At 36.8% G+C, this 12568-nt stretch overlaps 1 protein-coding gene across 1 annotated transcript; it reads right to left on the reverse strand.

The window, feature by feature from the left end:
- Positions 1–2777: 2777 nt before the first annotated feature.
- On the reverse strand, positions 2778–12254 carry alkal1 (ALK and LTK ligand 1). Its single transcript, XM_042006974.1, has 6 exons — positions 11919–12254; positions 11328–11609; positions 8272–8325; positions 7269–7349; positions 4348–4421; positions 2778–2922 (listed from the first exon to the last, which is right to left on the reverse strand). The coding sequence occupies exons 2-5, from the start codon at positions 11596–11598 to the stop codon at positions 4357–4359; spliced, it is 471 nt and encodes a 156-aa protein (XP_041862908.1). The 5' UTR covers positions 11599–11609; positions 11919–12254; the 3' UTR covers positions 2778–2922; positions 4348–4356.
- Positions 12255–12568: the final 314 nt, after the last annotated feature.

Below are 12568 nucleotides of genomic sequence, written 5' to 3' on the forward strand. Positions count from 1 at the left end.
CAGTTTTACAGCCACCAAGGCTACTGTGATCACTATAAATACGGTGGCTTGCCTGAATACGGCCTTGGGGTCTCCGAAATTGGATTACACTTTTTACTTTTCCCACAAAATTCATTTGTGGATGGGGGGGACGTGGTTTGATATACGTCATAAGGAGCCATGTTTAGGTGTTAGTGTGAAATGTGTTTGTCAACCAAATTACAAATGTATGCATGATTTCAAAGCCAGTCAAAGACAGGAAATGGGTCCATCACTTTACTTGGTGAGGTGGTATATACTTAGAACTGGAATCTGCTTTAGAGGCTCGAGCTCTGCAGCAAGGCTAACGGTACTGTCAATTTGAATCACAGAGGAACAAGCCATGACAGTGGATCTGAAGGTGACAACATGAAGGTGTTTCCCCTGTCTGCTCCTGGGCTTTGGTGGAACTGGGCGCAGTCTGACAGGAAGGAAATGGCATGGCTTTGGTCTCTATTTACAATTTATCACGCCAGAATTTCTCAGAGGTGCCAGAGGAAGGATTTGGTGCTCGTGTGTAATTGTGTTAAAGCCCTCCCACATGCTGTCCCCTGTGCATCTTCTGTCTCCTCTCCTAATCAGTGCAGTTTGTCTCCAGATAAGTGATATCCTCTTCAGATTAGGATCCGGTGTCCCTGCTCTGCCGGTGAGAAAGGGATCCCCAGTGCTTCCCCCGAGGTGCATGCTGTATTTTTAGCTGCTTAATTCTTTTATAGTTTAAATAGAAAACATCCCATTTTCTTTAATTGGTCCAGGTAATTTTTACACAGTATGATGCAATGAAGTATTTATTCTGTGTCTTTAAAGAAGTGTTTTAACTGCTTTGTAGACATTTGTTTTTGCACATTTGACAGTAAACAGGAATTAGCCAGAGCATAAATTTCAAAGCTGGGCTCCTCTGTTCCTGAGGAAGCTGTGATTTGTGGAGGAGAGGCTATCACCCATTTTATAGCCCTGCAGTTCAATCTGGAAACACTGTGCTCAGTGAGCTCACAGTCAAACTGATAGGAGCTGTACACATTCAAAACATGTAGTCAAGCACAACATTTCAGTTCACAGGTCTTCAAACGGATGTCTTCCATGGATGAGTTTTTAATGGTCTTACAATAAGTTAAACTTAGGTGAATAAAGCATGACCCGGTGAAACGAAACGCTGCTGCTAAGTCTGCAGAGACAAGCTGAGGTGAGAACTGAGCTGTTGTAATCTTTGGCTCAAAGCACATGTTTTCTCAGAAGCCCGTCCATCAGCATCTCCATGTATGTACATGTGTGTGTGCGTGGCTCTGTGTTTATTTCACTACCCTAAAAAACAACAATCACTGTCACTAGTGCTCAGGCACAAATTGCAGTGCAAGACAATTCATGACGAGAAGAGAAATGTTGGACCTTTTTGTTTTCTCAGGACTTTATAGCCCTCTGTTACTGTAAAGATATATAAACTCCCTCAAGAAATACTTAATGATCAATTAGGATTTCATTACACGGTGGTTCTGAGGTATTTGTCTCACATTAGAAAGTCTATGTGAGGAAATGACAGCTTTACTTGTCTTAATCTCCTCAAAATCTAATGCAAAGCATTTGTTATAAGTGCCTGAAAAGAAAACGTGGGATCTTTTGGGGAGAAAATAAACATTTTTCTTGTTTGGCTTGAAGACAAGTCAGCTTGAACTCTATGTGATCTTAAAAACACAAACTTTTATTTAATCTAGTAAGTGCTCCTAAACTCAATGTTTGCAACTTTATTGACCATCACCGATCATTTTGCTTAGCATAGTTTTGTTTTCTTGACTATATTTGAAAGATATACAAGCCAATTTGTTTTAAAGCAAAAAACCAATGATTTGTAGCTCTCTGTGAAAACTCAAGCATTAAGCATGGCTCATACATGGTGGGAGTTTGTTATCTTGCTAGTTGTATCCACAGTGCTGTATATTTGTTTCTGTTGAGCTTATATTGCTCAATATTTGGTTGAGTCCAAGATATCCGATAGCTATGATGGAGTATGTGATTGCAAGAGAGAAACACAAAAATCTGCCAGATATTTTGCAATGAACTCCAGTCAGAGGAGGGAATTTGATAATGTTAACACCTGCTCTGAAGAGCAGGGACAGCGGAGGCTGCGTCGGAAAAGGTGCTGAAAAATGCGATGTTTGTGCCAAAAAGAAAAGAAAAACATAATCCCACAGCACCAAGGTTTTAATGAAACCCAGTCTTGTGCTGCACGCCTTAAAAAAAATATTTTTTACACAAATTTAAATGAGCGGAGGACGGCATTTTCCTCATAAAAGTGAAAAAATACACAGAACACTGAGGCAAAAATGAGCAGTCCACTCTCTTGCAGCCTCACCCATCACACCACCTGTCTCTACTTTCCCCTCTTCTTCAATGATAGCAAAATCTGCTGTGCTTCAAAAGTTCTTTATTCAATACTGCAGTGCATCATCACCATTGTTGTTATTTTATGTTCTCACTGTCAGCAATCACTCAAGTGCCAAATAAAATGTAATGTAGACAATGATGGAGCATGAACTCAGCATAACAGTGAAAGTGGAATTCACACATATGGGAAAAACTAAACATAGTTTCCTCTCCAGCATAATCTTTATAACCAAAATAATCCAATTTTGAATGATTGTGAAATCATTTATATACATACCCTTTCAATAAATAGGCGCATTTAATATTAAATTATTATTTCCTTACAAATACATGGTAAATAAAGGTTCATGAAAAAAAACAAAAAACAATCCATTCAAAAAACAATGTTCTTTCTGCTTTTTTAGTAATGAAAACAAAAACTACAAAAGTAGAGACACCATAAACACAACAATGTTCTTATGACTGCTGTGGATTCAAAGGCACTTCCTTGGTAACGCATTAATCCGTCTTCCTTAATACCGGGACCTGCAATTGAATTGCAAAACAAAACACCTGATAAGAGTTAGGCATCTGCAGTTTTTGTACAGTTTAAAACTCTTCCTTTAAATATTAATCCTTTTTTTTTTCTCTTTTTTTTTCTTTTGCAGTATATGACATGGAGATTTTGACACATCTTGACACATCTTTTCTAAGAAAAGCTGTATTATCAGCTTCTAAAGAGGGTCATTACTGGCCTGCCATTACTGACATTCCTAAATGTTAGTGGAGCTCATTCTGAAATTATAAGAATTACTAGATTGTGAGTCACTTAATGTCTTCCAAAGCTTGTCGATTGGGACATACATTTGAGCTCTCTGAATAGTGCTAACAGGATCTTATTATCCAAATCCTTAGAATGTGTCAGTGTCTTCAATTATGCAATCACCCCCAATACCCAGTGACCCGAAATGACCACTTGTGTGGACCTTTTGCAGCACTCCCTTGTTAACTCCACTAAATTGCATCCTCTGTGAACACACACTTTTACCTATGTTAGCTTTAGAAAATGACAGCGTAGAACGCCTCACACCTGCTGTCGTCAAAGATCACCTGAACAAAGAGATGACTATACGTCCAAAATAACTCCAGTGACGACAATCTGAGTTCTATCTATGACCCTTCTTTTAAAGTTGCCATGTTTAAAGTGTTTTGGGTGGGTGGAAGAAGATGACAATATCTCTACTGGCTATGCAGTATTTAGCGTTATTTATAAGGTAAAGAATAAAATAAATAAATAAATAAATCTTTTGTGAGGAAGGGTAACATGCCATTGTGAGAAAAATTCCTTTCAAAAACCTAGGACAGTAATAAAAAAAAAAGGTTCAGGACACGCTGAGTCAAATAGAACTGCCCCACTTACTATGCTCAATTCTGGCATTTGCTCAGTAAGGTGAATAGAAATTTATATTTCATGCATACTGGCATCAATAAACTGCATGACATCTGTTTTTTTTCTTTCTGATTCTCACTACGCTGCTTGTGATAAAGCTGATTCATGTGCATCTTCAGCCAATCTGAGCCAACTATGCATAAAGTTTGAAGTCAGACTTAATATATAAAAGCCTCTTTCAGGCAGGATAGTGCTCCAGCATGTCCAACACCAAGATGTAGCATATTCTTACAAGCTTTAAATGTTGGACAGATGTACAAGAGATACGTTTCTGATTATGTGAGGATCAGTTTTATTCAATAGGACATGAGATGCACATTACATTAAATCCCCACCCTAAACTGCAAAGACATTCCACCTCATCAAACTGAGGCAGAAAATGTAAGTAGCATCCACGTCTGTTTTAATCAGTCATTTAAAAAAAAAAAACAGATTAACTAATAATAATTTTAAAAAAAGAAGAATCAGACTGTGTGTATGAATAGCAGAAGAAACTCCAAGAGAAAAACATTGTTACTCACATGCAATATCTATGACTGCATGCAGAGTGGACTCATTGCTAATCGTGTTAGCAGTCTTGCACATCTTTTGTAATCTAAAAAACACAATGAGAAAAAAGTCATTATTATGTTGATATCAGGACAGCAGGATTCTTGAAAACTGGAACCAAATGACTGAAAAATTAAACTTAGTGACTTAAGAATGACTGGTCAACCAGTATTTTTTTAAATGTTAATGTATCACAATGTTTCCCTGGTGGTATATGCTTTGAAGTAAGGGTTCCCAACCTATTTTCCCTAAAGATCCCCTTCAGGCAACTACCAAAAAGCTGTGGACCTCTGCCTGTCCCGTACTGGAACAATGCTTGGTTTTATTCTTTCATTAGCTGCATCTACGGTGGCCAGGAAGAGCAAAACACTTTTACCAAGGACTAAACAACTTTACATTTCACAAAAAAACAAACAAACAAAAAAAAAAAAAACAACTGTACAAAACGTGATACACTTTACAATCCTTGATGCAAACTTACATGTGCAACTGCTAAACACTTTTATAAAGTTCTGATTACATTGCTGAAACACTTTTACCAACAACAAAGCAACTTTACATTGATGTCAAACACTTTTACATGTTCAGGAAACACAATTACAAAGATAGGTGTTTCACCAAAATCTGTGGTGCATCAGAAGCTGTGTCCACAGGGGGCGATAGTACATTTCTCTGTATGTACGTCTTGGAATATGAGTTCATTATAATGCAGGCACAGTAAAGTCACACATTCTGATAGCTATCAGAAATGGTGACCCCTTTAATCTGGACTCTTCTAACATCAATGTGACCCTCACATAGCCAGGATCAGAGAGGTCACCATTTCTGATAGCCGTCAGAATGTGTGACTTTACTGTACCTGCGTTATTATAAACTCTGACTTTAATAAAAGTATTTTCAAGACTTTGCTCGTCTTTTAAGACGTATATGCAGAGAAATCTACACTATCGCTCCCTGCGGTCACAGTTTCTGATGGGTCACAGATTTTGATGAAACACCAGCTGGGTCATCTCTTTGTAATTAATGAACTAAAAGTGTTTCAGCAACGTATTCAGAACTCATGTTCTTTCTTTGAGAAAAATGTTTTGCAGTTGCACATGTAAGTTTGCATCAAAGGCTGTAATAGTGTTTCATGTTTTGTACAGTTGTTTTGTCTGAAATGTAAAGTTGCTTAGTCCTTGGTAAAAGTGTTTCAGCATTGTACTTTTGTTTAGTAAAAGTAAATATGGTTTCTATGATGTAAATGTGCAACGCGAGAATGTAAAAGTGTGTGTAAATTTGTTTTGCAAAAATGTGAAAGTGTTTCACGGCCACTGTATGCTTCTCACCATAAATGATACATTGTGGATGACGCCTTTCCTTGAATAAAACCAAAGTTAAGGTAATTTTCAACATAAAGCCTTACTTTTTATTTTTTTTATTAATTTATTTTTTCAAAAAAGGACAAATCATCTGCACTGTGGCATTTCTCACACATGTCTCATTAATGAAATTATGCAAAGTTGGTGGTTTCACATTCCCAAAACACTGCTTTCATGTAAATAAAACACCCAAATGATAAAAAACTTAAGCGATTAAGCGAATACACTTCAACTCGTCTAGTGTGGACACGGCCTTAATTTAAATCACAAAGCATTGGGCACCCCACGTGCTCTTTGTTGAACCCCCCACAGCGATCCATGCACCCCAGGTTGGGAACCACTGCTTTAAAGGATAAGTTATACATAGTATTCAGCAAATATTAGTGTCAAAGTGTGAATAAAAATGCTAATTCAATTTTAAACGTCCTTTAGTGCAAAATCAGTCAAGCACAACTTGTATTTTAATCTCCATCTATGTGTTAGTATTACAAAAAACAAGAACTGCGATTGTAATCCAGTGCTGACATTAATCCTCACTTGAAACAACTTCTAAATGGGATCACAAAAAGTTTATCTTTTAGTTACATTTATCCATTATAAGTGAGCACTGAACACTACCACCTGCTTGACATCATCTTCTTAATTCTAACACTTTAAAGATCCCAGAGGAAGATCTGACACTTCCACATGCAAACTGGTTACAGCTCCATATGCATCTAAATGGTTCCCTGTCTGGGAAAGAGAGCCCCTTCCATGGGATTGCATATATAAATCTAAGTAGTTGCAAGTTTATTTACAAGATGGAAAAACATACAGGACATTCTGTCACATTTAACTTCAATGCTAGAAAGTTTTGCATTTTAGTTTAGTTAAAAACAACTTAAACTGAATCTTAATTGCTGAAGGGAACATTGAATTGCTTGCAAATCATAAACACATGGAACGTGTTGCAAGGTCATTAGTAAACATAGCTTTGCTATATCTACGCATTACAGTAATAACACTGCAAAGCAATACTTTACATCATCAACTTCAAAAGATCTACATTTATTTAGCGAAAGGCACGTTTTAAAACCTCCAACACTAATAGGAGCTCAATTATTTTGAAAAGAAACCCTAGACGTTGCATGTAAAGCTGCTTTTCTATAATTTAAGAAAGGCTTATTGCTCGGACACATATTTTCAATGTATCCTTGATTTAATTTATAACAATAAAAATTTGATTTGGGGTAAAAACAAAACAAAAACATCCTCATTATGAAAATCATGACTGATCTGCATCATCTGGACTAAGCAGAAGTTAGATCTGATAGTGAGTAGATTCTCACAGTTACATGACATCATCAAAAAAGAGGAGTTAATTTTTTTTAAAGAAAAGAATATTTTAAGCAAACATTTAGTTGTTCAAATAACCAAAACAATAAAAAAAACATTTGCTCATGCCTTAAAGCATAATACTTTCTGATAAATAGTAAAACAAACCCTGAGCACACTGTTAAAATATATACTTAACAGGAAAAATGTATACATACATGCCGGTCTTGAGCAATCCCTTGTGTTGTGATAAAGTCTATGGAAGTGTGTTTTGCACTCCGACGAGAACTTGACTTGTCCTGCTTAATAGAAAAGGTCTCATCAGGCAAAATGACAGAAATTCCAAGGACTGAATTATTTCCTTTTTATCCTACTGGCTATTTTTAACCACACCTACAGATGAGTGGTGAAGTGAAGGAAAAACCTGGAATCATGAAATTCAAATGCTATGTTCCCCTCTTATGGGTTAACACTCTCCACCGCTGCCACATAAACAGCAAATGAGAGAATATGTTTTTCCATCCCTCCAGCAGAGTTCCAGACACTTGCAGAATCAATGAGGTTTTGAAGGCCCAACTCGTTCCAATCACTTTACAATGGTTTTTCCTTTAATTAGCCACACATCTGCATTGAATTTGTGAGTAATCAACACAAGAAAGAAACAAATTGCAAAGTGAAAGTAAACAGTGCGCTATCACAGATGTAGTTAAGGGGTTAGGGTTCAACTGGACTTAGTGTGAAGGAGAATCGAGTCTTCTATTATAATCACCTCTGAGAGTTTCTGCACCAACGATTAGGCTTCCAGATTTTCATACCAATAATGAAGTCTACTCACAGGTCCTGAGACAAATAATCAGCTTAACTTAGCAATGCCTTCAACTTAATTCTGTCAGCTTCAGACCATGTGCTGTTTCTCTAAACTACTGCCCTACAGCTAAGCCAGGCGACCCCCTCCTGACCTACAGAATTGCCAGTGTTCACAAAGCTGTCTATGACTTCTACAAACTGTATATTTGCTTGGAGGAATGAAAATGACTTTTTCAGAGGGGCAAAAATAAGAGGATTCAGCCAAAAGGTTGCATGGGAAAAGTGCCAACTATGCTATCAAAGTTTGCCAGATAAAGCTGTTTTGGAATGTCTGGAAAGGACAGCAGTAAAATACAATCAAGACAAAGACGTTTGCAATTGTGATCAGATTGTGTTTGATGGCAATTTTCTTACCTCCGAAATGCTGAATAAATCTGTCTTTCATGTTTGCATCTCTAGGAACAATATCTGGAAAAGAAAACCACTGTTAGGTTGTCAATAAAAAGCTAAAATCCTGATATCTGTGTCTTCATCAACATCACTTTCTCCGTGTTTTGATTGTTTTTTTCCTGTATCAACACAAAATATTTGAGAAAATAAATTTTGCATGGTTAATAACCTTCATCAGCTTGGCATCAGAATGATTTTACTCCATCTTTAAAGCTACAGTATTCTACATGATCGCTATTCATGGTGAATTCTGTGGGAATGAACTGGAGTTAAAAGCATCATGTATCCCCTTACAGAAGTTTCACATGCGGGGGTCTAACTACACACCGGACATAATAACGGCCTAAAGAGATTATTGTATGGGAGTTTAATGCTAATCAGAGTAAGCCCATGTAAGTAGTTACCGGGCCAACACCACTTTAGCCCCCAGACCCAATAGCATGTAACGCTGTAACAGCAGGAATAATATAAATGGAATCAAATTTGTTAGCTATCAGGAAGCCATGAAATAAATTAAAAAGTCCTTGCAAACAGAGTACTTTGCAAAACTATCTTAACTATTTTAAGTATATTAAAGGATAAAAACACTTAAATATTTCACATTACTGAAAAATAGCTTATGCCATCCAATTAAAGGCCAAATTCAGATGTGCTGGCAGCAAAAACGATGAAGAGTCAGCCCTCTGTATTTCCTGCACTTCTATTAACAACAGTTAAGAACTAATTCATTTTATGAAACCTTTCACTTTTACTTTGGGAGATTAGTAAAAGTTGAAAGTACACAATACTTTTTTGTTTTTATTTTATGTATTTAGTTGATCAATAATGCAAATGACACAAAAAGTTTTGATTGATTTCACAAAACATCTCCAGTAAACTGTCATGTCCATTTTCCAGTCATCCAAGCTAAAATCTCAGAAATTTTCTCGTTTAGTTTTCTTTTGTCTTCTTGTTTTTTTTATTATTTTTGGTATATTAAAATATTAAAAACAAAACAAAACAAAACAAAACAAACAAACAAAAAACATCATCCCTTGTCAGCCTTGATGATCTCTGCCTCTAAATCTCCTGGTGTGAGGAAACCAGTCCTCAGATAAACAGACAGGAAAACATGTTCTGGTCTCCATATTGACCTCATATCAGCAACAATCCACCTTTCACTGTAGTTTCAGAGTACAGACAACATGTTCTGTTCTCCAGTTACTGGGCATGGCTGTGTTTAAAACCAGTTATCCAGGCAGCTGCTGCACCATCACAAAGATGTCTGTAGTCTGACATTAGTTTTAGCAGAAATCCTGCCCACACCAAATTCCTGCAAAGCAAGAACAATTTTGAGTTCATCAGTTACTTTAAGTAAGATGAACTTGAAATCATCGTGTGTGTTGGAGAATCAAACCAACACATTGTGAAGCATCTCTTCTAATTTATCTTAAATTTATCAACTCAAGTTTCTTCCACAACCTCATTTACTTACAGCAAAATCAAATTGATCAAGTTTGTAAGGGTCTGATCAACTAAAACCATTGTAGTTATTTGTAGTTAATCTCTGAAATCAACAAAAACTTTTTTTTTTAGAGTTAGCATATGGTTTTAAAGTAAAGGCAACTAGTTTGATTTTTACAGTGTGAGCAATAATAAATGAGGATCAGCTCTACAGGTGGTAGTCTGAAGCTTATGTTCTGTCATACATAGTAAACAAATAGTTAAAGCCAGCTATAAAATAAATGAGCCCCTTTATACTGATTGTATCACCATAGCTGTCATTTTGATGGCGTGGCCAAGACCTCTGACAGAAAAAGAACTTTAGGGTGAACACAATATTGGGTTTACAGAAGTCTTCCTTTCATCCTCAAACAGCTTTCCTTGCATGACCATAGTTCTTTGGTAGTGTCACATGCACCACTGCTAATATGCTGCTTTTAATATCCTCAAAAGATAAATTCCATCCAGTCACTGGTCTGAGAAAGGTACTTTTCCAATTGTGTAAACCAGGGCCAAGACTTTGAGCTGCATGATGCCTGTGCAACATCACTCTGACATGATCTAATTGATGGCAATGGTACAGAGAATCTGAAATTTTATTTTCAGTGTGCTCACAAAGCTCTGCGCATGCAAGACCAATGAGGCACAATCCTGAGTGAATGCTTTCTATTGCAGGAATAAAACAAACAGTAACAAAAAGGATTTAAATATAATTTCTGTGTTTCATACAAACATGTTTAAACTTTACTAAAATGGCTTTATTTTAGTCTGGATGTTATGTTAAATTTAAGCCAACAAAGGCAAGCCTCTATCATGGTCTTTTTTTTTTTTTATCTTGCAAGACACATACAGGGTCATGATCAATCTCTAAGAAGAAAATATTTACATTTTAGCAATGACAGTGTTAAGTGCATCGTTGTTAATTTTAAGTTTTGGAAAGATTTAAAGGCTATCATCATTACTATGCTCTTAATTGATGAAAAATCCATACAGACAGAGGGTCATTCATGTTTATTACTGCTCAATGGATCATACTGAATGAATCATTCATAAGTTTTGCATGACATAGCTCCTCCTACATCAATTGATAGTAACTATCCTTGCCTCCATATATCAGTCAATTACAATTTAAGGTTATATTGTGTTCAGAACAAGTGTTCAGTAAGTATATCTTTGGAATAAGAACACCAAGTATGCTACAGATGTGATATAACCTTATTGTCTTGCGCATATAAAGCTTACCTGCATTACATGCATGTTATATAACCACTTTAAACTAAGCTGAGCACTTTAGGACAAACAGGTGTAAACACTATGCCCTTGTCGAGACCATTTATAAAATGGAAAAAAAAAATATTTTTACATTCCAGATTTTATGAATCAACCTAAAACATACATCAACTTCCATAAAGCCAAACCAAAGAAATCTCCTACATCAGATGAACAGCACTGACTGGACCAATGACAGCTGTCTCCAACAGTAAAATGGGGATTATGCTTTCATCATCAGGTCCTAAAAATAAATCTTATCAGCTTACCTATGAGTCTACTGTTATCCAGCCTAGGGACATAGAAAGGCTTTTCACGGGAGGAGAACTTCATGTCTTGTGCTGAAGTGTGGAGTCCACTTCCACAGCGGCGGGACACAGGTTTTTCCCGTTGCTGGCTGTCTCTAATAACCTGTAAGATTAAATCCAACAGGGTCCTTCTTTCTTTCTGCTTGACCTCTTTGCTGTCCATACACTGACCGGAGGTAATGAGCAGAAGGAAAATAGTCAACAGTATGTGCCATTTTCTCTCCACCTGCATGGCTTCACTGTCTGAAAACACAAGAAAATAAGTTTTATTGCAGAGGGGTTACATGGTTTCAAAGTGAAACATTTGTCCAGTTTGTATGATTCTAACAATTAAATAAAAATAAACACTTTACATCCTACTTAATGTCAACAGATGCAACAGAATAACCATTTCAGATCATCCACATTTCCTTAAGGACTTAAAAAAATCCTCTGCCAATGGTTGCATTTGCTAACTCAAGATATGAAATTAATTAAAAGAAATGGTCTGGTGCTTGCAAAATCGATCTTTTTTCTAGTAAAATCATGTAGTTAATTAAACTTCATACTTACCAGTTTAGGAATTAAAGATGCTTATGTCCTTGGGAGACACAGTTGTCTTGAACAAATTCTTCCAGGCGTTATCTGTGGTCCCGATAAGGAAAAGAGCAGCCAGCAGATTGTGCTCAACACAGTCTTTGAAATAATGCGTTCCTATTTATATGGAGAGCCACCTTCTTGAAGGTAATACAATCGATTTCGAGTGGGTGGTAAAGCAATGTTGACATCTTCAGTGTAATTTCGTCCACTGGCATTCGCTCACTTTGGCACGCGCCTCTCCTTTACGCACCGAAACATAAATAGTTTCAGCTTTACAGGACAGTTCGATTCCATATAAAAAAATGACCCAGTAAGAGAAAAAGTAATGATTAAGGATATATAAAAATAAATCAATAAAAATCACCCCCCTAAAATTTCCATAGAAAAATACGGAGTTTGAGAAAGAGACCGCAGGTCGGCAGTGCGCAATGGAGTTTTCCAAAAGGAGCAACTTGTTGGATGTTGGAAGCGGAGAGCAGAAGGACCTGAGGGCCTGTAAGCTACTAGCTGACCTATCAGACTGCCGATGTTTTTGTTCACTGATGTCCAAGTCTTGTGACCGTCTAAGCAGTGCAGAATGCGCCTCCAGTAGCAACCACCCGGCTGCCACCCCCCACCCTTCT

Source organism: Melanotaenia boesemani, chromosome 14 (genome assembly GCF_017639745.1).
Source record: "Melanotaenia boesemani isolate fMelBoe1 chromosome 14, fMelBoe1.pri, whole genome shotgun sequence".
NCBI classification, from domain to species: domain Eukaryota; kingdom Metazoa; phylum Chordata; class Actinopteri; order Atheriniformes; family Melanotaeniidae; genus Melanotaenia; species Melanotaenia boesemani.